The sequence below is a fragment of the Budorcas taxicolor genome, chromosome 7 (assembly GCF_023091745.1).
Source record: "Budorcas taxicolor isolate Tak-1 chromosome 7, Takin1.1, whole genome shotgun sequence".
NCBI classification, from domain to species: Eukaryota; Metazoa; Chordata; class Mammalia; order Artiodactyla; family Bovidae; genus Budorcas; species Budorcas taxicolor.
The window spans coordinates 18,569,065-18,592,956 of NC_068916.1; the positions used below are offsets into that span (position 1 = coordinate 18,569,065).

The 23,892-nt window shown below is 55.5% G+C and overlaps 3 protein-coding genes across 3 annotated transcripts in view; 2 read left to right on the forward strand and 1 right to left on the reverse strand.

Moving 5' to 3' along the window:
- The first annotated feature begins 6,076 nt into the window (after positions 1–6,076).
- Positions 6,077–11,102, forward strand: DUS3L (dihydrouridine synthase 3 like). Its single transcript, XM_052644001.1, has 13 exons — positions 6,077–6,264; positions 6,984–7,272; positions 7,528–8,040; positions 8,399–8,440; positions 8,583–8,735; positions 8,949–9,065; positions 9,235–9,300; positions 9,378–9,488; positions 9,737–9,833; positions 9,983–10,058; positions 10,418–10,606; positions 10,694–10,822; positions 10,945–11,102. The coding sequence occupies exons 1-13, from the start codon at positions 6,167–6,169 to the stop codon at positions 11,015–11,017; spliced, it is 1,953 nt and encodes a 650-aa protein (XP_052499961.1). The 5' UTR covers positions 6,077–6,166; the 3' UTR covers positions 11,018–11,102.
- A 250-nt stretch (positions 11,103–11,352) lies between these two features.
- PRR22 (proline rich 22) lies at positions 11,353–13,388 on the forward strand. Its single transcript, XM_052644009.1, has 3 exons — positions 11,353–11,738; positions 11,838–11,900; positions 12,288–13,388. Exons 1-3 carry the CDS (start codon positions 11,555–11,557, stop codon positions 13,385–13,387), a joined length of 1,347 nt encoding a protein of 448 aa, XP_052499969.1. The 5' UTR covers positions 11,353–11,554; the 3' UTR covers position 13,388.
- Positions 13,389–13,807: 419 nt separating this feature from the next.
- CATSPERD (cation channel sperm associated auxiliary subunit delta) overlaps positions 13,808–23,892 on the reverse strand; it is a 43,973-nt gene continuing 33,888 nt past the window's right edge. Inside the window, exons 21-23 of the mRNA XM_052642821.1 lie at positions 18,766–18,923; positions 17,281–17,469; positions 13,808–13,907 (exon numbers count right to left, since the gene is read on the reverse strand). Coding sequence (XP_052498781.1) covers positions 13,808–13,907; positions 17,281–17,469; positions 18,766–18,923 — 447 coding nt within the window. The remainder of the gene's footprint in view (positions 13,908–17,280; positions 17,470–18,765; positions 18,924–23,892) is intronic.

Here is a 23,892-nt window from a genome sequence, read left to right on the forward strand (position 1 = left end):
TCAGGGACACACACATTGACCCAAACACACACGGAGGAGGCAGCCCCTGTCACACTCAGGCCCCCAGACCCCCTACCCTCCTCAAGGCCAGCCCCACGTGATCACACCAGACACAGATGTGACCCCCCTTTGACATCAATGCATGTCACCTCATACAACCCAGCACGCTGGCCACTCTCTGTCGCCAACCAGAGGCTTTGTCACCCCCTGGACAGGTGGTGACAGACAGACACCCTGTCACACTGGCTGACTCACACAGCAGAGGAAACTGATGCACACATGACACGCCCCCCCACCTCCGTCAAGGGAGCTGTCTGCGCCGGGCTGCCTGGGAGGCCGAGGGGATTCAGGGGTTGGTTCTATTTGCAGGAAACACGGATATTTACAATGCTTTATTTTTAAACCTTGCTTATTCCAGACTGGGCTACTGTGAGGCAGGGTGGGTGGAACCCAGCCTTGAACCTCCCACGCTAAAAGTCAGCCCGTGGCTAGGGACTGTGGTCTCTCAGTGCACGGATTGGGGGTGGTGGTGAAGCTCAGTGAAGAGCAGGGGGCACTCAAAGGCATGTGACCTCTGTGACTGATTTGAGTTGGCTGGCCCCAAGGTCAAGGCTGAGGCAGGGGCAGCCAGGCCCAGCCGCCTGCCTATCGCTACCTCCTCTCCCATGTTTACTGGGAAATTAGTTCTGCTCCTTTACTGACTCCTCGACAGCATATCTCCGCCAGGTAGCTCCAGGTCAGGCCTCCCCTTCCGCAGCGTGCTGTAAGCCCATGGGGCAGTTGTGAAACCTGAGGATCAGAGAGGTCAAGACATCAGCCCCAGGTCACACAGTAAGACAGTAGCTCAACTCTGGGGCTAGGTGACTACCAAACATGTAATCACTGTCCCCCACTGCTCCTCCAACCCTGTCCCTTCTGGTCAGAGGGCCCTCTGCACCCCCCACCCCCGCCCGATGGTCACTGCTTCCCAGGGGAGTGTTCTCTTCATGGGTAGAGGCTGAGGCAGAGGGTTAGGGAGGCTGGTGGCCGTTGGCCAAGACTCAGAGACTTGGCTGGTGGAGAAGTTTCCATCTTAACTCCAGGAGCTGGTCCAGGCCCTGCAGGCCCATGGCTGCATTTCGGGGACCCCTCCAGGGACCAGCCCATGTGGGGTGAGGTGGACTGGTGCCTTCTGTGTTCTCTGTCCCTCCAGCCACCCCTCCAGTCAGAGCATCCTCACACACTGAGTGTTACTCCATCCCCCTCAATATGCTGGTGGCTGAGCTCGCTGTGCCTCAGTTTTCCCATTTGTGAAATGGTTCCCATGTTTCTTCAGCACAGGGTTGCTGGCGCCCAGCCAAGAAGCTCCCTGAAACGAGGCTCTGGAGCTCTAGATTCATCAAAGTTATCCTCACCCTGAGCTGGACAATGCTGAGGGCAGAGAGAGGCCTCGGCTCCTACCGAGAACACAGCTGGACACCCACTCCTGGCCAGGGGTCAGAGCAAGGGCCCCAGGGACCAGGGAAGGAGCCAGCCGGACTGGCCAGGATGGGGACCCATGAGGCCTGTGGGCGGCAGGAAGGAGCAGGCTGATTCCAGGAGAGGATGATGGAAAAAGCAGGGCCGCCAGTTGTCCCTGCAGGGCCATTTGCAGCCCCAGGTCACAGGTCGAAGGCCCTGTCCCTGGGGGTCCCAGGTCGGCAACGCAGGAAAGCCATCAGGCCGGGGGGTGGGGCAGAGGGCTGGGGAGGCAAAGGGGGCTGGGTCTGGGGTTGGGAGACACCTGAGAGGTGGAGCCAAGGCTGAGATCACAGACAACCCCCTACACACACACGAAAGCCACAAGTGTGTGGACATTGAGTGTGTATCCACACACACACACAGGTACAATAGATACACATGCTCACAGATTCATAAATATGCACATCAAAACACAGGCACCCCCCAAAGTCAGTCACACTCTGCAGATATACGTACGCACTCACTAATGCGCACACACACACTCAGATGTGCACGGCAGCTCCAGATGCTAAGGCTCACAGGCGCGCCCCACAGCACACACCTCCCAGCACCCTGGCCCTCGTCACCCGCCAGCCTGGCCCTGCCTCCTTGCGTCCTTGGCCCAGGCTGCCCTAATCCTGGTCTCGTGTCCTGAAGCCAGAAGATAAGGGGCAGCTGCAGCCCCAGATAAAGGAGGCGAAAGCCGCAAATCCGGGGCGGCCCAGCGGCAGCGGGCAAAGAGCCTGGGCCACACCTGCCCTGCGCTTCCTCCCCCATCCGACCAGCCAAGAGGGACAGAGAAAGGGCAGGGGAGACGGTGGAGGGAGAGAGAGACAGAGCGGAGGCAGGGCAACCATGGAGGCTGGTAACAACAGCAGAGAAATGGAGACAGATGTAGCAAAAGATGACAGAGAGAGAGATGGAGAGCCAATATGTGGGGAAAAGAGTGAGGCAGAGAAAGGTATGAGATAGACACACAGAGAGAAGGAAATACAGAAAGAGAAGCAAGAAAGGCTAAGCCAGGAACAGGAAGAATAAAAGGAAGGGACGGAAGCAGGGAGAGCCCCAGTGCCTGGGCAGAGTGCCAGCGGCACCTTCCCAGGCCCAGCTCCACCCCCTCCTGAGTGCCTCAGTCTCCCCACCTGCTCGGGGAGCCCCAGGGCAACCTGCCTCCCTCCTGCTTCCTCAGATCAGCCAAGGTCAGGCATTTGTATGACTCAGGCCCAGTTCAGTGTTGCGGGGACATCTTTCTCGGTGTCCCCACACTCTCCAGGCTGGCACCTGGGAAGTCCTCAGCTCCTTGCCACAGCTTCAGTGAGGGTGGGACACCCCACGGGGCCCAGAGGAGGTATGCCCCCAGTGCCTCAGTTTCCCTAGCTATGAGAAGATACAATCACTCAGCAAGTGTTCAGGGAGCCCCTACTGTGTGCCAGGCCTGGTACATGCATGCTGAAGACACAGAGGAGCCGAAGCCGACCCGATGCCCACCAGTTCTGGACTTAGTTTAATGAGGGGAAGATCCTCAATGCCTCCCTTTTCTAGAGAAGATGACGCTGAGAACAGAAGAGTGAGTGGGGTGCCCAAGGTGACTGGGTGAAGGAATCTGTGTTACTGGGAGAGGGAACTGCATATTTGAAGCCTGGGAGGTAAGATCAGCTCATGGGAGTTCTGGCATTAACTTGGTACTTGAGTTCAGGGAGTGAGGAGGTGAAGAGGCATGACGCTGGGGAAGGCGGCAGGGGCTGGACTATGCAGAAACTTTGGGGCCATAGTCTAGGACTAGGGAAGTAGGGAGCCAGGGCAGCAGTGGGAGCAGGGGAGGGTCATGGTCAGCGCTCGGTTTTAGAAAGAGCTGTGGGTGGCTGGGCTATTGGGGGTAGGTTGGGAGATTGAGGCCTGGAAGGGGAGTTGCCGGGAAAGGGGACAGGCTAGAAAGAGACTCTGGAGAGAAAGCAGATTGGACATGGGGACTGACAGGCTGTGGCAGGAGGAGAGGCTGATGCCCAGGTCTCTGGCTAGGCAATGGGGCAGCCCCTGGACCCGGGACCTCTGCAAGCCATTGATTCAGGTAGAGTTGGGATGAATGTCTGTTTCCTCCACACAAGGTCAGAGACAGGAATAAAGGAGCTAATACATGAAAAGAGCTCAGAACAGAGCCCAATATACAGTAAGTGCTCAATAATTGTGCAGCTACTGGTAAATGATTACTACTATGCCATTAAAATAATGCAATAACAAAATAATAACAAGCAATTAATAATGTGTCACTTATATTAATACCCATATCATGGTTATTATGGATTCCCTGGCAGCTCAGCTGGTAAAGAATCCGCCTTCGATGCAGGAGACCGTGGTTCAATTCCTGGGTCAGGAAGCTAGGGATAGGCTATCCACCCCAGTATTCTTGGGCTTCCCTAATGGATCAGACAGTAAAGAATTCACCCGCAATGCGGGAGACCCAGGTTTAATCCCTGGGTCAGGAAGATCCCCTGGAGAAGGAAATGGCAACCCACTCAGTATTCTTGCCTGGAGAATCCCCATGAACAGGGGTGCCTGGCAGGCTACAGTCCATGGGGTCGCAGAGTTGGACATGACTGAGTGACTACTCAGAGCACAGCACATTGTTATTAATTGCCAGTCCACAATCTCCCTTTCTCTCCCTACAGGAAGGCTTTATGGATCACCTTACACAGAGAAGGCTAGTTGTCACAGGGCAAAGCCAGGAAGCCCTAAGAAGGGTCTTCTTGAAGGCTGAGGCCCAGAGAGGGGAGTCACATTCCTGAAGTCACTCTCTGTGGGCCTCAGTTCTCCACCTGAACAACTGTCTCCCCAGAGAGATTTGGATGCCTGTGGGATGATCTCTGGGGAGTCGATGGTAGAACCTCAGAGGGCAATGGTGCGGGGACCTCAAGAAGTGAGTTCCTGTCCCTGGAGGTGGGTGAGTGGGACAGAGTCTCCCAAGGACCGCGGTGGTTTCTTCCAGTCCCTGATTCCAAGTTTTATTTCCAGTTTGTCCTATAGAGGGCGGCAGAGGCCAGAGATGGAAGACAAGCTGCTCCCCCGCCCCCATCCCACTTTCCCCCAGGTCTTAGAAAAGCTGGTGTTGAGCCTGTTGCGGCCTCAGGCAAATCCTTTCCCTCCTCTGGCCTCAGTTTGTCCCTCTGTCACTCAAGGAATATAGTCTCTGTCTCATTTCCCTGTTCAAGGAAAGCTTTGTCAAGGTTAGCGGTAAAATGCACGGGCGGCCAAGAAATTGGTTATTGTCTATAGAGTTGCAAAGCATTGGACACAACTGAAGTAGCACACAGTAGCAACAATAGTGAAAGTGAAAGTGAAGTTGCTCAGTCGTGTCCGACTCTTTGCCACCCTGTGGACTGTAGCCCACCAGGCTCCTCCGTCCATGGAATTCTCCAGGCAAGAATACTGGAGTGGGTTGCCATTTCCTTCTCCAGGGGATCTTCCCTGACCCAGGGATCGAACCCAGGGATTGAACTCAGGTCTCCTGCATTGCAGGCAAATGCTTTAACCTCTGAGCCTCCAGGGAAGCCCTAGTACTCTTTAATGTTTATTGACTTATTTATTGAATCTATAATTTCTAAAACAGCTATTTTTATCAGCCCCATTTTTCTGATGAGGAGACTGAGGCACAAAGTTAAGGACAATGTTCCCAGTTGGTCAGTAAAAGTGCTGGGATTCCAAACTGGCAGGCTGAGTCCACAGCCCAGAGGTGCCTGTGCTGCACCAAGGCTCTTCCAGGAACAGGGAGCTTTAGGAGAGTGCAACAGGGAATGGTGAGGACTGTGGGAAATGGGGACTAGATTCTGCTCTCCTTGGGCCGTTTGTTCTCCCACTTCCCTGGGATAAAATCCCTAAGTCCTCCCCAAAGCCTAGAGGGCCCTGCATGGCCTTCACCTCCCTGTTCTCACCTCCTCCCTCTCTCTCCCTTGCTCACCCAGCTCCAACCAGAGGGCTCACTGTTTGTCCAACATACCAGGCAGGGTCCTGCCTCAGGGCCTTTGTACTGGCTGTTCCCTCAACCTGGAGCACTTTTCCTTCTGATATTCCTGTCTCTTTCACTCATCTCTTGCAAAAACACTAAAATGTCCCCTCAGTGAAAAAGCTTTCCTTGACCATTCTATTAAGAACTGCAACCATCAGAAATGGCTTTCCCACTTCCTCTTCCCTGCTTCATTACCGTCCAATATACAATATACCTTACTTATGTATTATGTTGATTGTCTTCACCACTGCTATCTAAGCTCCTAAGCATAAGGATTTTTTGGTCTGTTATTCACTGCTGTTTCGCTGGCGTCTAGGATGGCATGTAACACATAGGCATTCAACGAGTTACTCGTTTAATGAACGCCCCAAATAAAAGTAGCAGTGTTTTAAAATTCCATCAGGAAAACAAAATAGTTCTGTAAGCCGATTGTGGCCCGCGGGAAGCCAGTTTGAGAGCCCCAAGAGACTCACTGAACACTTCCGTTTCCCGCAAAGGGATCAGAGGTAGAAACGGGACCCGAGGCCCCAGCCCCTCCTAGGTTCCGCCCCATTACGTCGACGCGCGTACAATTGCGTCACTTGGAGCGACGTGGGCATGCGCACTTCACCAGCAAGGCCGGGGAAGACACACATGCGACCCGGAAGGCCTTTCCGCGGCACTCCAAAGCGGGCGTGAGGGGGGCCGATGGCGGAGGGAGCGGCAGAAGTCTCAGCAGCGAGTGATGGTGGTGGCGACCTAGGAACCGTCGAGCCGGAACGGGGAGTGGCGCCCATCAAACCTCAGTGAGTCGCTGGGTCAGGCGCGGCCTGAGCAGTGCTTGCCGGGAGCTGGGGCAGCGGCCCAGCATTGGAAGCTCGCCGGCTCTTCTGTTTCGGCCTTCCGTCCGCTCGCAGGGTCTGCGAGCACCTGAGATCACGCACGTTGGGAACTGTCACATGCGCGAAGGGACACCACGGTGCATGCTGGAGTGGGCGGGGTCTGGGGCGGAGACCGCAGTGCATGCTGGGGACTGTAGGCCTAGTGTATGGCGGGAATGGCGCAAGTGCGCTGTTGGCCAGCCGCCGCACTTACAGGTAGGAACTTGACTTGTGTCTGAAGCGAGTGCCGCGGGGCATGCTGGGTGTTGGGGTCGGGGAGGGGGTGGTGGTGGCTGAAAAGCATGCTGGGAAATGTGGCGGCAGCGGACCCGTTGCAGAGCACGCTGGGACTTGTAGTTTCTTGTAGCCTAAGGTAGCCAGGGATGTTCACATCTGATGTTTGTACTTCATTCAGTTCTCCAGTCTGGGGACTGGGGACCCAGGAACAAAACAGACCCTCCCTGCGGCCTTGAAGTGTTCCTCGGCTGGCAGCTGGCTAGTTCTAAGTAGGGAGTACCCCATCAACAGAGGCACGTAATCAGGGGCAAGTGTTCTCAGCCCCTTTCCGTAGCGTACATGAATCTGAGCTCAAGGCAAGATACTTCTTTCACAAGCCCTCCTTTCTCCTGCCTCTCTGCTGGCAGATACCTCACCACCAAGGAGCAGTTCCACGAGTTCCTGGAAGCCAAAGGGCAGGAGAAGCCCAACCAGGACTCCGAGGCTGTAGACCCTGCTGGCAATGACCTGGCTGAGCCTGAGGCCAAGCGGATCCGACTGGAGGACGGGCAGACAGAGGACGGGCAGGCAGAGGAGGCAGCTGAACCTGGGGAGCAGCTTCAGGCTCAGAAGAGGGCCCGGGGCCAGAACAAGTGCCGGCCTCACGTGAAGCCCACTCACTATGATAAGAACAAGCTCTGCCCCTCTCTGGTCCAGGTGTGCGTCACTGTTACCGAAAGTCCCAGATGCCTTGAGTGTGAGCCTGTCTGCCCCCCGTTCAGTCTTCATGACGTTATGATGTACCGTTATTGTTCCCGTCTTCCAGGTGAAGAAACTGAGGCTTGGTGAGGTTTCTGCCTTGTCTGAGGACACACAGCCAGGAGGGGAGGGATCTGAGTTTCAGACCTAGGCTGCCCAACTGCCTTCATCAGCGTCTCTCCGTCCTCCCTCATTGCCTCTGTTTCCTTGCAGGAATCAGCTGCTAAGTGTTTCTATGGTGACCACTGCCGCTTCCTGCATGATGTGGGCCACTACCTGGAGACCAAGCCTGCTGACCTTGGCCCCAGCTGTGTGCTCTTCGAAACCTTCGGCAGGTGCCCCTATGGCGTGACTTGCCGCTTTGCCGGGGCGCATCTGGGGCCTGAGGGCCAGAATCTGGTGAGGGAGGGGTTGGTCCAGGCCCCGCCCGTCCGCAACGGCCTGGACAAGGCCCTGCAGCAGCAGTTGCGAAAAAGGAAGATCCACTTCAAGCGTGCAGAGCAGGCTCTGCGCCAGCTGAGCAGGGGCCCGCTGCCAGGCCCCACCCCCGAAGCCACTGTCCCCGAGGGCAGGGAGGCCGAGGGTGCCCCAGGGCAGGATAACTGTGACAGCCAGCTGGCCCCCCAGGAACCGGACACCGTTGGCCCTCCCAGTGGCCCTTTAAGGACCTGCGGACCCCTGACAGATGAGGATGTAGTCAGGTTGAGGCCCCGTGAGAAGCGGCGGGTATGTCATGGGCCCCCTGTGAGGACACTAGCAGCGTCGGGGGCAGACAGAGCTGGACACTCACTCCCAGCTCCAGAGGGTCTGGGCTCTAACAGAGGGGGAAATGGAAAAGGCTTCCTAGAAGGGAGGGCATTGGGACTGGGGCTTTGACGGTTGAGCAGAAGCTCTCTAGCAGAGAAAAGCATGGAGGAAAGAACTTTCCTCATGGAGGGATTCAGTGACCTGTGCAGAGGCGTGGAGGTGAAAAGGAGCCAGACTCACTGGGACAGGATAAAGCCTATGGGAAGGCCTGAGGCTTGAGAAGCCTCGAAAGTCAGATTCGTGGGTGGAGATTCAATGTGCTTTTTTTCCCTTTCAGCTGGACATCAGTGGCAAACTGTACCTGGCCCCACTCACCACGGTAGGACCCACAGCAGGGTGGGCAGGTGCTGGCAATGTGCTCATCACAGCAGCACCCACTGCTCCCCCTCCCCTGGGGGCTTGGGTCCATGTCTGGGGTCCTAGCCTGCCACGCCCTTACGTGTGCCTTCCACTGTCCCCAGTGTGGCAACCTGCCCTTCCGCCGGATCTGTAAGCACTTCGGGGCGGACGTGACCTGCGGGGAGATGGCTGTGTGCACCAACCTGCTGCAGGGCCAGACGTCTGAGTGGGCCCTGCTCAAACGCCACCCCTGCGAGGATATCTTTGGCGTCCAGGTTGGTGGCGCCCCGAGGAAGGGAAGGAGGAGGGGCTCTTGGCTGTCACGTGTCAGAGCCAGGTGCAGGGTCAGGCTCTCCTGGATCACCTCCCAGACCCCCTGCCTCAGCTACTGGCCACGTGCCAGTCTGACGCACCTGGAGGAGCTGATAGCCTTGGCTCGGGGCCAGGCAGGACGGCCCCTCACTCCCTGCCCACCCACCCGGCCACAGCTTGAGGGCGCCTTTCCTGACACCATGACCAAATGTGCCGAGCTGCTGAACCGCACCATTGAAGTGGATTTCGTGGACATCAATGTCGGCTGCCCCATTGACCTCGTGTTCAAGAAGGTACCCAACATTCAGCTGAGTGGGTGAGGGTGGAGTCCCTGGGAATCTGTGGGGACCTCTGGGCCTTGCTTTCTGCATCCGGACAAGGAAGGCAGTGGTAGGGTGGGAGCTGGCATCAGGCCCAGCCTGGGTCCGGCCTTCCTGAGCTCCACCCACCTCTCTCTCCCAGGGTGGGGGCTGTGCCCTCATGAACCGCTTGGCCAAGTTCCAGCAGATTGTCCGTGGCATGAACCAGGTACTGCCCAAGATGACCACCCACAGCCCTCACCGCCTGACCCCAGGCCCTGCTGCCGACCACTCCTGTTCCCACAGGTGCTGGACGTGCCGCTGACCGTGAAGCTGCGCACGGGTGTCCAGGAGCGTGTGAATCTGGCCCACCGGCTGTTGCCTGATCTGCGGGACTGGGGGGCGGCTCTGGTCACGGTGGGTCTCGGGGCAGAGCGGGCATCGGGGCCCCGAGGCCCTTCCCTTTCTAACTACCCCTCCCTCCTGTCTCCTCTCTGCTGGTCTCTGGCTCGCCCTCTGTCTCTTGTCTCCGTCTGTCCATCTCTCTGTCTCTCTCTCTCTCAGTCCGTCTCCCCTGGGATCTCTGGGTCTCTTTCTCTCTCTCTCTCTGGTCCTCCGCTTCCCTGGCCCCCCCTTCCCTCCCCTCACGGCCGCCTCTCCTCCAGCTCCATGGCCGCTCGCGGGAGCAGCGCTACACCAAGCTGGCCGACTGGCAGTACATCGAGCAGTGCGTGGCAGCAGCCAGCCCCATGCCCCTTTTCGGTGGGTCCCCACAGGTCACACACCCAGGCCCGCCCCTCACCTGGGCCCCTCCCTGCCCAGATTGGGGGCTCCCAGGCTGGCGAGAACTCCTCATGCCCTGGCACCCCTGCCCAGCGTGGCTCCCTGAGACCCCGGCTTCTGTCCCTCAGGGAATGGAGACATCTTGTCCTACGAGGATGCCAACCGAGCCCTGCAGACTGGTGTTGCAGGGGTCATGATCGCGCGGTGCGTGTGCCTTGGGGCGCAGCTGTGGCCTTAGTGTCATAGCTTGGAACTCTCAAGATTTTTTTTTTTTAATTTGGCTCTGTCAGGTCTTAGTTGCAGCATGTGGGACCTTTGATCTTTATTATGGGATGTGGGATTTTTAGTTGGTGCATGTGGGGTGTAGTTCCCTGACTAGGGATGAAACCCAGAGCCCCTGCATTAGGAGCGTAGAGTCTTAGCCACTGGACCACCAGCGAAGTCCCAGAATTCTCTGGCTTTGAGCATCATGTGAGCGTGTGGCTGGGGGGCTGGGGACCGTGATTTTGGGAGCCAGGGCTTCCCCAGCGGCCCACTGACCGCCACCCACTGCCTGCCCCCAGTGGCGCCCTGCTCAAGCCGTGGCTGTTCACGGAGATCAAGGAGCAGAGGCACTGGGACATCTCATCCTCTGAGCGCCTGGACATCCTGCGGGACTTCACGCACTATGGCCTGGAGCACTGGGGCTCGGACACACAGGGCGTGGAGAAGACGCGCCGCTTCCTCCTCGAGTGGCTCTCCTTCCTGTGCAGGTGGGATGGGGTGGTGGGGCGGCGGGGCGGGCCAGGCGCAGTGCTGTGGGGAGCCCCAGCCCAACCCCTTTCCCCCCGCCCCCACAGGTACGTGCCCGTGGGCCTGCTGGAGCGGCTCCCACAGCGGATCAACGAACGGCCACCCTACTACCTGGGGCGCGACTACCTGGAAACGCTCATGGCCAGCCAGAAGGCAGCTGACTGGATTCGCATCAGGTGCCCAGGAGCTGAGGCCCTGTGGGGCAGGGGGATAGATGACCTGGTGGGTCTGGGATGAGCTGGATTGAGGGCTGCCCCGTGCCAGGCCTGACCCCGGCCGCCTGCCTCCCTCCCCACAGTGAGATGCTGCTGGGACCCGTCCCGCCCAACTTCGTCTTCCTGCCCAAGCACAAGGCCAATGCCTACAAGTAGCCACAGGGACAGGAGGGGCATCTGAGTACCCAGAGAGCCCCCTAAAGTGTGAGAAGTCAATAAATTTTATTCTTCTAAAACCCAGGCCTTTCTGTGACCCTGATGCTGCCCTTGGCCCCCTGCCATCCCCACCCCCACATCCCCCTCACCCCTTCACTCATTCACCAGCCCTGTGCTGGCCACTGTTGGTGCCCAAAAGGCCTTGACAACAAAGAAGCCATCAGAGCCCATGAGATGGGGCCTCAGCCTACCTGAGTGTGGATCAGGGTAGGCTGCCTGGAGGAAGGCGCCTCAGAGCTGACTGGCAAGCCATGCTGGCAGAGGCAGAAGGCAGACTGCACCCAAGGTCCACGATACCCTCTGTGATGCCCGTCTCTGGCTTTCTTGGTTTCCTGGTCCACCCCTGCCTACTCCCCACTCCGCCATTACCCGGAACCCTGACCGGTGGGCGGGCCGCAGCCTGGAACCCGCTGCCCGGAGTAACCAGACAAACAGAACTCCACAGGACTCTGAGCCTGTTCTCTGGGTGGGCCACCTATGCTCCCCACCTGCTGCCCTCCTGGCCCGCCTGGGTCAGGCCCCCGCCTCCCTATGCAGCACCCCAAACCCTTCTACGCACCCACAGCTCCCCAAGAAGGCTTCAGTCCCCAGGGCCTGGATGCCACTGATGGGCTGGGCAGCCAGCCCACTCCCGCCTGCACAGAGCCTCTGTCCGCTGTGGGTATGAGTCGGTGGGGGGTGGGCGCGGCCATGGGGGCAGGGACTGGGGCTCTGTCCGCCAGCCTCAGGACCCCACCCGCCTGCCTGCTTTCGTCCACAGGTTCCTCCAACCTGTACCACCCCCCAACCCCGGAGAAGGAGGTGTTCCCAACCCCTCCAGCAGGTACTGGCCTCCCGCAAACCCTTGAGGACTGGGGAGTGGGCAGGGCCATCCCATCCCCACCCCTAACCCTAGATGGCTTCCCACTCCAAAGCAAGGCCAGTGTCCCTCATCCCCTCGAGGGGGCCCTGACAGTAGGGCAGCCCTATGACTCTTGTCCCCCAGTCAGGTTCCCCAAAGCCAGGTCTGTGTCTCCTGTCCCCCACCCCCCCGATGAGCCCCCAAAGTACGTCCTGGGTCCCCAGACTGGTAGATAAACCCCCAGAGGCAAAGCCTATGTCCTCGTCCCCCAAATGGACCCCAGGGTTGGCCCGTGTCCTGTGTCCCCTTGACGTGCCCCCCAGGCAGGTCCCAGGACCGCCCCTCTGAGGGCCACCCTCCTGGCCACAGGTTTCCAGATGGCACCCTGCGGGTGCTTCTTTGACCCCCGCATCTACCGAATCGAGTGGGCCGCCACCGACTTTGGCCAGTCGTCCCTGTACAAGCTGGTGGCCGTGGGTGATGGGGGGCCAGCTGGGGCCTCCACCTCGCCAGGCACTTACCTCCTGGAGCCCCAGCATTACCTCAAGGCCCCAGTGCCACCCCCACCGCCCCCACCATACCCCCACTACCAGCCACCGCCCCCTGGGGGCCCCCAGTACCTCCTGCCATATTTCCCACCTGAGGGGCCGGGGCCCGAGACCGTGGGCTTCATGGGGGACAGGGGGCCACCCGCCTTCGTGGAGCTGCCCCTGCCCTTGATCAAGGAGGGCCTGGCGCCCTCACTGCCCCCCAAGGAGAGCAAGCTGCCCCCGCTGCTCATCACGCTGCCCGCCGAGACCACACTGCTCCCGGGCACCTATAGCCACCTCAAGGGCCGCATGAGCCAACATCACGGGCCCGGGGAGCCCTTGACCTTCCCAGTCAAGGAGCTGCCCCCCAGCCCACTGTACCCACCAGTCCCCACCGAACCCAAGGCGGCCGGTGCTGAGGTGGCCCCACTGGGCGCGGGTGAGGCCAGGACCCCCGAGGTGGCCCGGGCCTTTGCACTGCCCGAGAAGGTGCTGCTGGAGGATGCGATGAAGCTCTTTGACTGTCTGCCGGGCGGTGCCGAGCCCGAAGGGGCCCCACGCAAGCCCCTGGGGCCTGGGCCAGCCCTGCCCGACAGCGGGGGCGGCGGCGACGACTCCTCTGGTGACATCCGCTCGCTGCACCTGCCGGACGAGCTGCTGTCCTTCGACTACAGCGTGCCCGAGATCCTGGACACTGTCTCCAACGTGGACTACTTCTTCAACTTTAAGGCACTGGACGAGGAGCCGCTGCCCCGTCCAGGGCCCCCTGCCGCCAACACCGCAGCCTCTGCCCCCAGGGCTGAGGCCCCTGGCAAGAGGAAGGCAGGCAGTTCCACCACCAAGAAGGGGCAGCAGGGCAGCAAGGGCAAGCAGGCCACGGGTCCCACGACTGCTGCCTCCTCAGGGCCCCGGCAGGACCTGGGAGCTACCCCCCATTAAAGCGGATTTGACCTCTCAGTGCTGTGTCCGTCCAGTGGCATCAGGGCCGTCCCCACACCCTCCCTGTTGTACAGTGGGCCCCAGGCCACGGTGTGAGGCCCTGCAGGACCCGAGGGTGCTGCACTTACAGAGCAGAGTGGGGGAGCCCTAGATTCAGATGTGGGATTCTAAATCTAGCCATAGAGAACCCACGTCAGCCGGCACTTTGGAGAGGTGGGAACTGCCTGACTCCTACACTGCAAGAATTTCACTTCTGTGTTTGACTGGGAAAGTCAGGGCTGCCCAGAGATGAGCAGGAACTGGGCTGGAGACACACAGCAAATGTGGGAGTTAGGGAGTGGCCTGCATGTCCCTAACCATCCCTCTGAAGCACTACTGGTGGGGGCGGGGGAAGGCCTTAGAGAGGCCTGCGGGCTGGACTCAGCCTCCACCGACCTGGCGGGGCAAGTGCTGTCGCCAGTGGTGAAGGGGCGGGCCCCCACCCATGTTCATGTAGACAGCTGGGGTGTGGAGGTAGGTGCTGGTTAGAGGTGAGGCACCTGAGGTCTGAGAGTGGGGGCTGGGCAGGGATGCGGGAGATGGTGCCCGCCTGGTACGTGGGTGGCCAAGAACAGGCCCACACGTGATGGGGCGTGCAGAGTGCACCTGCAGCCCAGGTGAAGCCCGAGGCCCCGGTGGGCGTGCCTGTTCCAAGATGGGCAGGGGGGCTGTGCCCCTCATTGGACCCAGCTGTGCGTCGCAGGCACAGGGAGCCTACGCCTGTTCCCTCCTGCCTGGGCTCCTCCCGCTGCATCCACATGGCTCCAGCCCTGTGGGTCCCAGGTCAGGCTGTCTTCAGCCCTTCCCACAGGAGAGTCTGGAGCAGCTGCTGTCCATACCCTCCCCTGAAATACTCAAGGTGACCCTGAAGGGGGTAACGTGCAAGGAGGTAAGGCGAGTTGGGGGCTTCCCTGGTGGCCCAGTGGTAAATAACCTACCTGTCAATGCAGAAAACAAGCATTTGACCCTGGGTCGGCAAGATCCCCTAGAAACGGAAATGGCAACTCACTCCTGTATCCTTGTCTGGAGAATCCCATGGACAGAGGAGGGTGGCAGGCTACAGTCCACGGGGTTCCAAAAGAGTCAGACACGACTTAGCAAGAAAACAACAAACAAGGAGAGATGGAGCACACCTCTGGAGTGGGCCAGCCCCGCCTGCTTCCCTCCCTGCAGGGTCAGGGCTGGGTCTCAGGGGCTTTCACTCTTGGACTCTGCTGGGAAGCTGGGGGGCTTGACTGGGCTCCAGGAGATGTCCGGGGTGGGGGTGGGGGATCCCATGTGCTGGCACCACATCTCGAGCCTCCAGGGCTCGTCTCCCTGAAGCCTGTCCCAAGGCTCAGGGAAGCGGGGGCGGCCCTAAGTCTGCGCCTGCACTTACCTGACTCTTCTCTGAATGGGACATGGGCCTCACTTCCCTCACCTCCCTTGGAGCCCTCCTCCCTGCAGCCATGCTAACGGGTGTTTTTGAGACACATATGAAGTGCCCACAATGACGGGGAGCCCCTGGCAAGCAAGGTGGATGTGAGGGGAGGAGCTTGGTTTTCTGTAAGATTAATGTGGACTGAGGATCGTGAAGCATGGCATCCCATCTCATGAACCCCCATCAGGCCTGAAGGGTGGATGTGGCAGAGCAACTCAGCCCCCGATGGTGGGACAAAATGACTGGCTTGAACCTGGGCCCATGTCAGTGAAAATGCCGAGTCCTAACCACTGGACTGCAAGGGAAATCCCCGTATTAGGCAATTTAATTGACCATGGCATGGAGGGGGTGCTTCCCTAGAAGTCCAGTGGTTAAGACTCCGAGCTTCCACTGCAGGGGGCATGGGTTTGATCCCTGGTCAGGTGATATTAGGGCTTCCCTGTTAAGTCAGCTGGTAAAGAATCTGCCTGTAATGCAGGAGACCCCGGTTAGATTCCTTGGTCAGGAAAATGACCTGGAGAAAGAATAGGCTACCCACTCCAGTATTCATGGGCTTCCCTCGTGGTTCAGACAGTAAAGAATCTGCCTGCAATGCGGGAGACCTGGAGTTGATCCCTGGGTTGAGAAGATCCCCTGGAGGAGGGCATGGCAACCCACTCCAGTATTCTTGCCTGGAGAATCCCATGGACAGAGGAGCCTGGCGGGCTACAGTCTATGGGGTGGCAAAGAGTCAGACATGACTGATCAACTAAGCACAGCACACACCACGGGGAACTGTTAATAAGATCCCACATGTCTCCAGCCATGGCCCAAAACAAACAGAAAGCAAGTAAATGACCATGGGATGTATTCTTTTAACCTAAGAGTGATCAGAAAAGTTACAGAGAAAATTTTCAGTAGAATGAGATGGTGTCCCACACCACCTGGAATTTGAAGGATGTGTGGGAGAGGGAAGCCCACTGAATGGAGGGACAGATTGATCCAACATATGCATACATCTACGTGTACGTTGCATATACACGTGTACACATGCCCATATATGTATCCACATGTGTACATTTATATGCTTGCATGTGCGTACTTGTAGACAGGCATGTGTGTTATCCACATGTATGCACACATGTATTTATCCATAAATGTACATGTGTGCAATTGTGTGTGCATTATACATATACACTTGTGTGACATATCACCCACATATATATGCACGTGTTTACACAAATGTGTATCAGACATGTACATACATGTATGTCTATTGCAGATATACACCACATACATGTATGCAATGTCCACACATACAATATCCACACATATACAGCACGCATGCACACACATGCACACTATCTACATACATGTATGTGTATGCCTTACCCATGCTATATACATGTGTGTACATCTCTCTGCATATATATGTGCACACCATCCGTATCTATATGTATGCCTAACACATGTACTGGAAAATCCCAGGGACAGAGGAGCCTGGTAGGCTACAGTCCATGGGGTCGCAAAGAGTCGGACATGACTGAGCGACTTCACAGACCGAACATATGTACATATAAAATATGTACTATGCTTCCAAATCTTATTCATGGACATCCGACAAGTCTACATGTGTTCATTTGTATACACATCAGGGTTTATCCAATGGCACCCCAGTCCAGTACTCTTGCCTGGAAAATCCAATGGATGGAGGAGCCTGGTAGGCTGTAGTCCATGGGGTCGCTAAGAGTCAGACACGACTGAGCGACTTCACTTTCAATTTTCACTCTCATGCATTGGAGAAGGAAATGGCAACCCACTCCAGTGTTCTTGCCTGGAGAATCCCAGGGATGGGGGAGCCTGGTGGGCTGCCGTCTATGGGGCTGCACAGAGTTGGACACGACTGAAGCGACTTAGCAGCAGCAGCAGGGTTTATCAACAGAGATGGACCCTCGGGTCTCATCCTTCTCTAACAGAACTTATCATGTGTCTGATATATCTCAGGGGCTTGCAGATGAGCGTACCACGTGCCTTGGTGAGCTCATTTCTCCAAGCTCCTGTTCACTAGTTTTGTCTTTTTTTTTTGGCCATGCTGAATGGCTTGCAGGATCTTAGTTCCCAAACCAGCGATCAAACCCCTGCAGCGTGAAGTCACAACCACTGGACCAGCAGGGAAGTCCCCACCAAGCTCCTGTTCATTAGGACTTGGGCTGTCCTCCTTATCCTTATATCCTTACACATGTAGGTGCTATAGTTAAGAGGGAGTCTGATGCCAGGATGTCCAGGGAGGCTGATGGCTGTAGAAAAACCACAAAACGCGAGTGATACATGCTGCCATTGGCTATATTCACAAACCCTTTACAACAGCTCTGCCCTCTGCCTGGCATTCCCACCCTCCACGGGTGCTCAGCCCCTGCCCCAGAGACATGCACAAGACTTCCTGCATCTTTGGTACAGTCTGACCCAGAAGCCGTTGACCTCGAGGCCCTGCTCGTTGTGCAGCAGCTGGGGGATCATGTAAGCCAGCCACACGAACAGCAGGGTGGCCACCGTGAGCAGGAAAATGGTGACCTCTGGCGGGAAGATGGACAGTGGGAAGGCCCCGTAGACATAGACGCTGAAGGTGGTCTCCAGGTGACAGTAGCTGCGAGGGGTGGGCAGGCCGAGTCTGTGGGGCACTGCCTTCAGGGGCCCTGCCCTTCACTCCAGCAAGCTTTTTTGTTTTGGCAGCTCTGCTCAGCCTGTGGGACCTTAATTCTCCAACCAGGGATTGAACCCAGGCCCTCGGCTGTGAAAGCAAGGAACCCTAACCACTGGACTGCCAGGGAATTCCCCCAGCAAACATTTTAAAACCCACAGGAATGACAGCTGGGACTGGAATGGTGACTCAGGACACTGAGTTCCATTCGTACCCACTTCTTTTTCCCCTGATCTGTCGTCCTCTTTTTATTTCGCAGAGGTCACATTTTTCCCCAGGGCCACTGTGGTCCCCTGCTCTGGGAACAAGGGGTCTCCCCTCCATGCGCAGATTATCTTGGGGGTGGGGCAGAAGAGGCCAAGAAACTGTTAATCACACAGTGGGGGTGTGACGGGGGCCACAGCATCCCTGAAGTGGGGGTAGCAGGATGGAAGGAAGGGCACCCAGGAAAGGGGACCCAGGGGGTGAGTAGCCAGGGAGACTGCAGGAGGCAGGTGGGGGGAGGGGAGGGGCTGAGGCTCCCAGGCAGGCCCCTTCCCCCACTGGGTGCCCCAGGGTCTTCCCAGCCTTCCACCCCTGACGTCCCAGAGGTGGTCTGGTCTGGGGCCCCTAGGGAAGGCAGGGTCCCCCTAAGTTTTTGAGGGTGGCTTTTGTGTCCATCTGGAGGGGAAACGTGATGAGGGAAAGAATGCCGCCCACGTTCCCCCCTCCCAGTGGGAGATGCTCACGATTTGAACCAGCACAAGTGGGTGGCGAATATTAATAACATCCAGCTCTTAGGGCAGGGGTGGGGGGCTTGGGAGGCCAGGCCCATAACCTGTGTCGGTTTCCATGGCGTTAATACTCTGGCCAGTGCTGATTTCAAGTTACCAATGGGAAGTCCCTGAATATCGAAGGGTTAGTGCTTGGGAGCCTGTCTGTGCCCACCAGTGAGACATGCCCTTGGGGGTGACTCTGATTCCCCAGGGTAGGGATAGGGGTGCTGCTGGGTATTGTTACTCCCCTTAGGGCCTGGTGTGGTCTCTGAATAAAGATTTACTTAGCGAGTGAACAAATGCCATCCACGACTTAAAGTGTCACTCTTCCCGGGGATGGTCTGAGCTGTTGCGGGATTCAGATTTATCCAGGACCTGCCTAAGGCTGGCAGAAAGTGGGCCCCACACACGTGTGGGACCTGCCCTAGAAGCGCCAGCTGTCTCCCCAGAGGCCCCCGGTGCACGGAGGCTCCCCCCACCCACTCACCTGTAGGATGGATCCACGATAGAAATGAAGAAGATGTAGATGCCGTTTCTTTGGTCGAAAACAACCTTGTTCTCTGTTGAGCCTCCCAAGATCTGATATGGGACGTCAGGCCATCTCAAGGGTTCGTGGTAGTCAGGGTCGTGGCAGCTCATGTAATTCTGGGGAGGAGGACAAAGGCGTGCTCGCTGGCCCTGGGTGTCAGGGAGGACTGTGGGAGCCCTCCAACACACCCCATGGCACACCGCCATCCGCCAGCGTCTGTGGCTGTGAGTCCAGGGCCAGGTGCCCGCTGGGCAGGCCAGCCAATTTGTGAGTGTGGCTCCTTCTTCCTGCCCTCCTCCTTCCTGGCCTGCCCAAGCTTGAGGCAGACTGCAGGCATAATAACGCCTCTCCCCAGGGTCCCTTGCAGCTCTGAGTCTGGGTGTGAGTCTGATACATGTGCTTTTGGTGTTTGTCATGAGCTGGGTTGAATTCCTCCCCAAATCATATGGGGAAGTCCTAACCCTCAGGGCCTTGGGCAGTGTCCTTATTTGGAGACGAGGTCTTTTTAAAAATTAATTTACTTATATGTTAATTTTTGGCTATGCTGGGTCTTCATTGCTGCTTTGGCTTATCTCTAGTTGCGGAGAGCAGGGGCTACTCTTTAGTTGCGGTACAAGGGCTTCTCATTGCAGTGGCCTCTCTTGTTGTGAAACTTGGGCTCTAGAGCACACAGGCTTCAGTAGTTCCAGCACGTGGGCTCAGTAGTTGCAGCTCCTGGGCTTTAGAGCACAGGTTTAGTAGCTGTGGGACGCATGGGCAGAGCAACTAAACCCGCACGTGGCAACTACTGAAGTCCATGTGCCCTGGAACCCATGCTCTGTAACAAAAGACGCCACTGTAATGAGAAGCCCACGCACTGAATGTTTGAATCCCCAACCCCATTCATTATGTTGATGCAACATCTCCCAATGGAATAGTGTTTGGAGGTGGGGCATTGGAAAGAGATTTGATGAGGTCCTGAGGGTAAGGCCCCTATAAAGGGATTATTTCTTTAGTAAGAATTGACACCAGAGAACTAAAGCAAGGTCTCAAAGAGATACTTGCACTCCTGAGTTCACAGCAGCACCATTCACAATAGCCACAAGGTGGAAGCAAACCAAATGTCCACGGACAGATGATGGATAAACAAAGTGCGGTTCATACACACTGATGGAATATTACAGGAGTTTCTGACACCCTCTACAACATGGGTGAACTGTGAGGACGTGATGCTCAGTGAAATAAGCCAGACACAAAAGGACAAATACCATCTGATCCCACCCATGTGAGACCCCCTAGAGGAGTCAGATCCTTAGAGACAGGAAGTAGATAGTGGGGGTCAGGTACCAGGCGGAGGGGACGGGAGTCAGTGTTTCATGGGGACTGAGTTTCAGTTTGGGAAGAAAGAGAAAGTTCTGGAGATGATGGTGGGGATCGTTTCAGGACAATGTGAACGTGTTTAATGCCACTGAGCTGTGCACTTAAAAATATTTAAAACGGTCAGTTTTATGTCATGTATACGTAAGTAAGTATTAGTCACTCAGTCATGGACTGCAGCCCACCTGGCTCCTCTGTCCATGTATGTTTGACCACAATTTAAAAAATTTTTTAAATTATTTAAAAAATTTATTTGGCTGTGCCTGCTGTTAGTTGGGGCTTCCCTGGTGGTGCTAGTGGTAAAGAACCCAGCTGCCAATGCAGGAGAGGCTAGAAACATGGGTTGATCCCTGGGTGGGGAAGATCCCCTGGAGGATGGCATGGCAACCCACTCTACTAAGGTATGAAGGATCTGGTGACATGACCAGGAATTGAACCCCAGCCCCCTGCACTGGGACCTTGTAATCTTAACCACTGGACCACCAGGGAAGTGCCCAACAATTAAGAAAAAAATTTAAAAATCTTTTGAGAGTAAAAGGGAAAAAAAAAAAAGCTGGATCACATAAAAACTATGTGAAATCTACAGCTGCTTAGCCTAAAGACTCATTATTATCATTATTATTTTTATAGCTAGCTGCACCCCATGGTTTGGCTAAGTAGCTACAAAACTGCCCATCTAATGATCATGCTGGAAATGCAGGCATTGTGGCTCTATCTTGATATAAAAACCCCTGGGGTTCTACAAAATCGCCCACCAGGGCTGACAGGAAAAAAGCAACAGGACAGTCTCTTAAATGAATGTGTGCCACTTTGAATGAGAGGGCTAATAAAAAATACTGCAAACACCAGCACAGTCAGAAAATAATAAATAAAGCCACGTGTGTGTGGCTTGTACTTTTTAAAGAAATGGTCAGAGAGGTGGTGCTTGGGTAACATCGTGAACGCACAAAACGCCCAAGTTGTGAGTTGTACTTTTTACATTAAAAAAAAAAATTCATTATAGGTTATGTGAATTTTACCTTGATTAAAAACACACACACACACAACGTCACCAACCAAATAAATTCTCAAACTCACTGGACGGAATGGGGTGTGAGGAAGGGTGAAGCTGCTGGCTCTGAAAACAAATACAAATTTAAGGAGCCCGGAGTCGGCGCTGGAACCGGCTTCGGACGCGGGTAGCGCGCGCGCCCTGCTGGTGGCGTGGCAGCATTGCGCTGTGTTTGCGCCCTTGGCGTTGAGAAGCGGGTGGATGGCGCTGGAAACTACTGCGCACCACAAGCTCCCCTTCCGCACCCAGGAGCAAATAGACGTGTTCCTATCACTGTCACCAGAACCCTATTTGTCAGTCGTGTACCAACGTGCGTAATAGAAACAACCGCTGAGCAGAACCGTAAATATAATCAGCCCCTTACATGATGGGCATTTGGATGGTTCCAGAGTTTTGTACATCATCAGCAGTGTGCTCCATGAACGCCTTGGTCCTAGCATCTCTGATTGTCTGGTCATTCCCTTGGTAGAGATTTCCAAAGGGTTTGTGCATCTTACATTACCAGCATCCAACACCCCAGCTATTCAGGGACTATATGTCTGTGTTAACCAACTAGAGGTCATCTGTTGAATCAGACCCCCAAAGGTGATGAATTAGGAGGCGGGGCCTTTGGGAGGCAGCAGGTCATAGTGGTGGAGTACTCCTGAAGGAGATTTTGTTTGTCATTCAGTTGCTAAGTTGTGTCCCATTTTTGGGACCCTATGGACTGCAGCAAGCCAGGTTCCTCCGTCCTTCATTATCTTCCGGACTTTGCTCAAATGAATGTTCATTGAGTGGTGACGCTGTCTAACCATCTCATCCTCTGTCACCTCCTCCTTTTGCCTTCAATCTTTCCCAGCATCAGGGTCTTTTCCAATGAGTTGGCTCTTTGCATCAGGTGGCCAAAGGATCGGAGCTTCAGCAACAGTCCTTCCAATGAATATTCAGGGTTCGTTTCCTTTGGGATTGACTGGTTTGATCTCCTTGCTGTCCAAGGGACTCTCAAGAGTCCTCTCCAACACTACAGTTTGAAAGCACCAATTCCTTGGCCCTCAGCCTTCCATATGGTCCAACTGTCATATTTGTACATGATTACTGGAAAGACCATAGCTTTGACTACACTGACCTTTGTCGGCAAAGTTATGTCTCTGCTTTTTAATACACTAAGTTTGTCACAGCTTTACTTCCAGTGAGCAAGCACCTTTTTAATTTCACCACTGCAATCACTGTATTAGTGATTTTGGAGCCCAAGAAAATAAGATCTGTCACTGCTTTCACTTCTTCCCCTTCTATTTGCCATGAAGTGATGGGACCAGATGCCATGATCTTAGTGTTTTGAATGTTGCGTTTCAAGCCAGCTTTTTCACTCTCTTCTTTCACCCTCATCAAGAGGCTCTTTAGTTTCTCTTCACTTTCTGCCATCAGAGTGGTATCATCTGCTTATCTGATGTTGTTGATATTTCTCCCAGCAACTTTGATTCCAGCTTACATGGAACAACAGACTGGCTCCAAATAGGAAAAGGAGAACGTCAAGGGTGTATATTGTCACCCTGCTTATTTAACTTCTATGCAAAGTACATCATGAGAAACTCTGGGCTGGAAGAAGCACAAGCTGGAATCAAGACTGCCGGGAGAAATATCAATAACCTCAGATATGCAGATGACACCACCTTTATGGCAGAGAGTGAAGAGGAACTAAAAAGCCTCTTGAGGAAAGTGAAAGAGGAGAGTGAAAAAGTTGGCTTAAAGCTCAACATTCAGAAAACGAAGATCATGGCATCTGGTCCCATCACTTCATGGCAAATAGATGGGGAAACAGTGGAAACAGTGTCAGACTTTATTTTTTTGGGCTCCAAAATCACTGCAGATGGTGATTGCAGCCATGAAATTAAAAGACGCTTACTCCTTGGAAGGAAAGTTATGACCAACCTAGATAGCATATTCAAAAGCAGAGACATTACTTTGCCAACAAAGGTCCATCTAGTCAAGGCTATGGTTTTTCCAGTAGTCATGTATGGATGTGAGAGTTGGACTGTGAAGAAACCTGAGTGCCAAAGAATTGATGCTTTTGAACTGTGGTGTTGGAGAAGACTTTTGAGAGACCCTTGGACTGCAAGGAGATCCAACCAGTCCATTCTAAAGGAGATCAGTCCTGGGTGTTCTTTGGAAGGAATGATGCTAAAGCTGAAATTCCAGTACTTTGGCCATCTCATGTGAAGAGTTGACTCATTGGAAAAGACTCTGATGCTGGGAGGGATTGGGGGCAGGAGGAAAAGGGGACCACAGAGGATGAGATGGCTGGATGGCATCACCGACTCGATGGACGTGAGTCTGAGTGAACACCGGGAGTTGGTGATGGACAGGGAGGCCTGGCGTGCTGCGATTCATGGGGTCGCAAAGAGTCAGACACGACCAGCCTGACATTTCGTATGATGTACTCTGCATTTAAGTTAAATAGGTGGGGTGACAATATACAGCCTTGTGGTACTCCTTTCCCAACTTTGAACCAGTCAGTTGTTCTGTGTCTTTATAAAGGGACCTGGGCCTGGAGCAGGAAATGGCAACCCACTCCAGTATTCTTTCCCGGAGAATCCCAGGCCCAGAGGAGCCCTGGGGGAGGCGGGGGGCGGGGGCCACAGTGGGGCCACAGTCCATGTGGTTGCAGAGTCAGACAGGACTGAACACGCACCTGGGCGCAA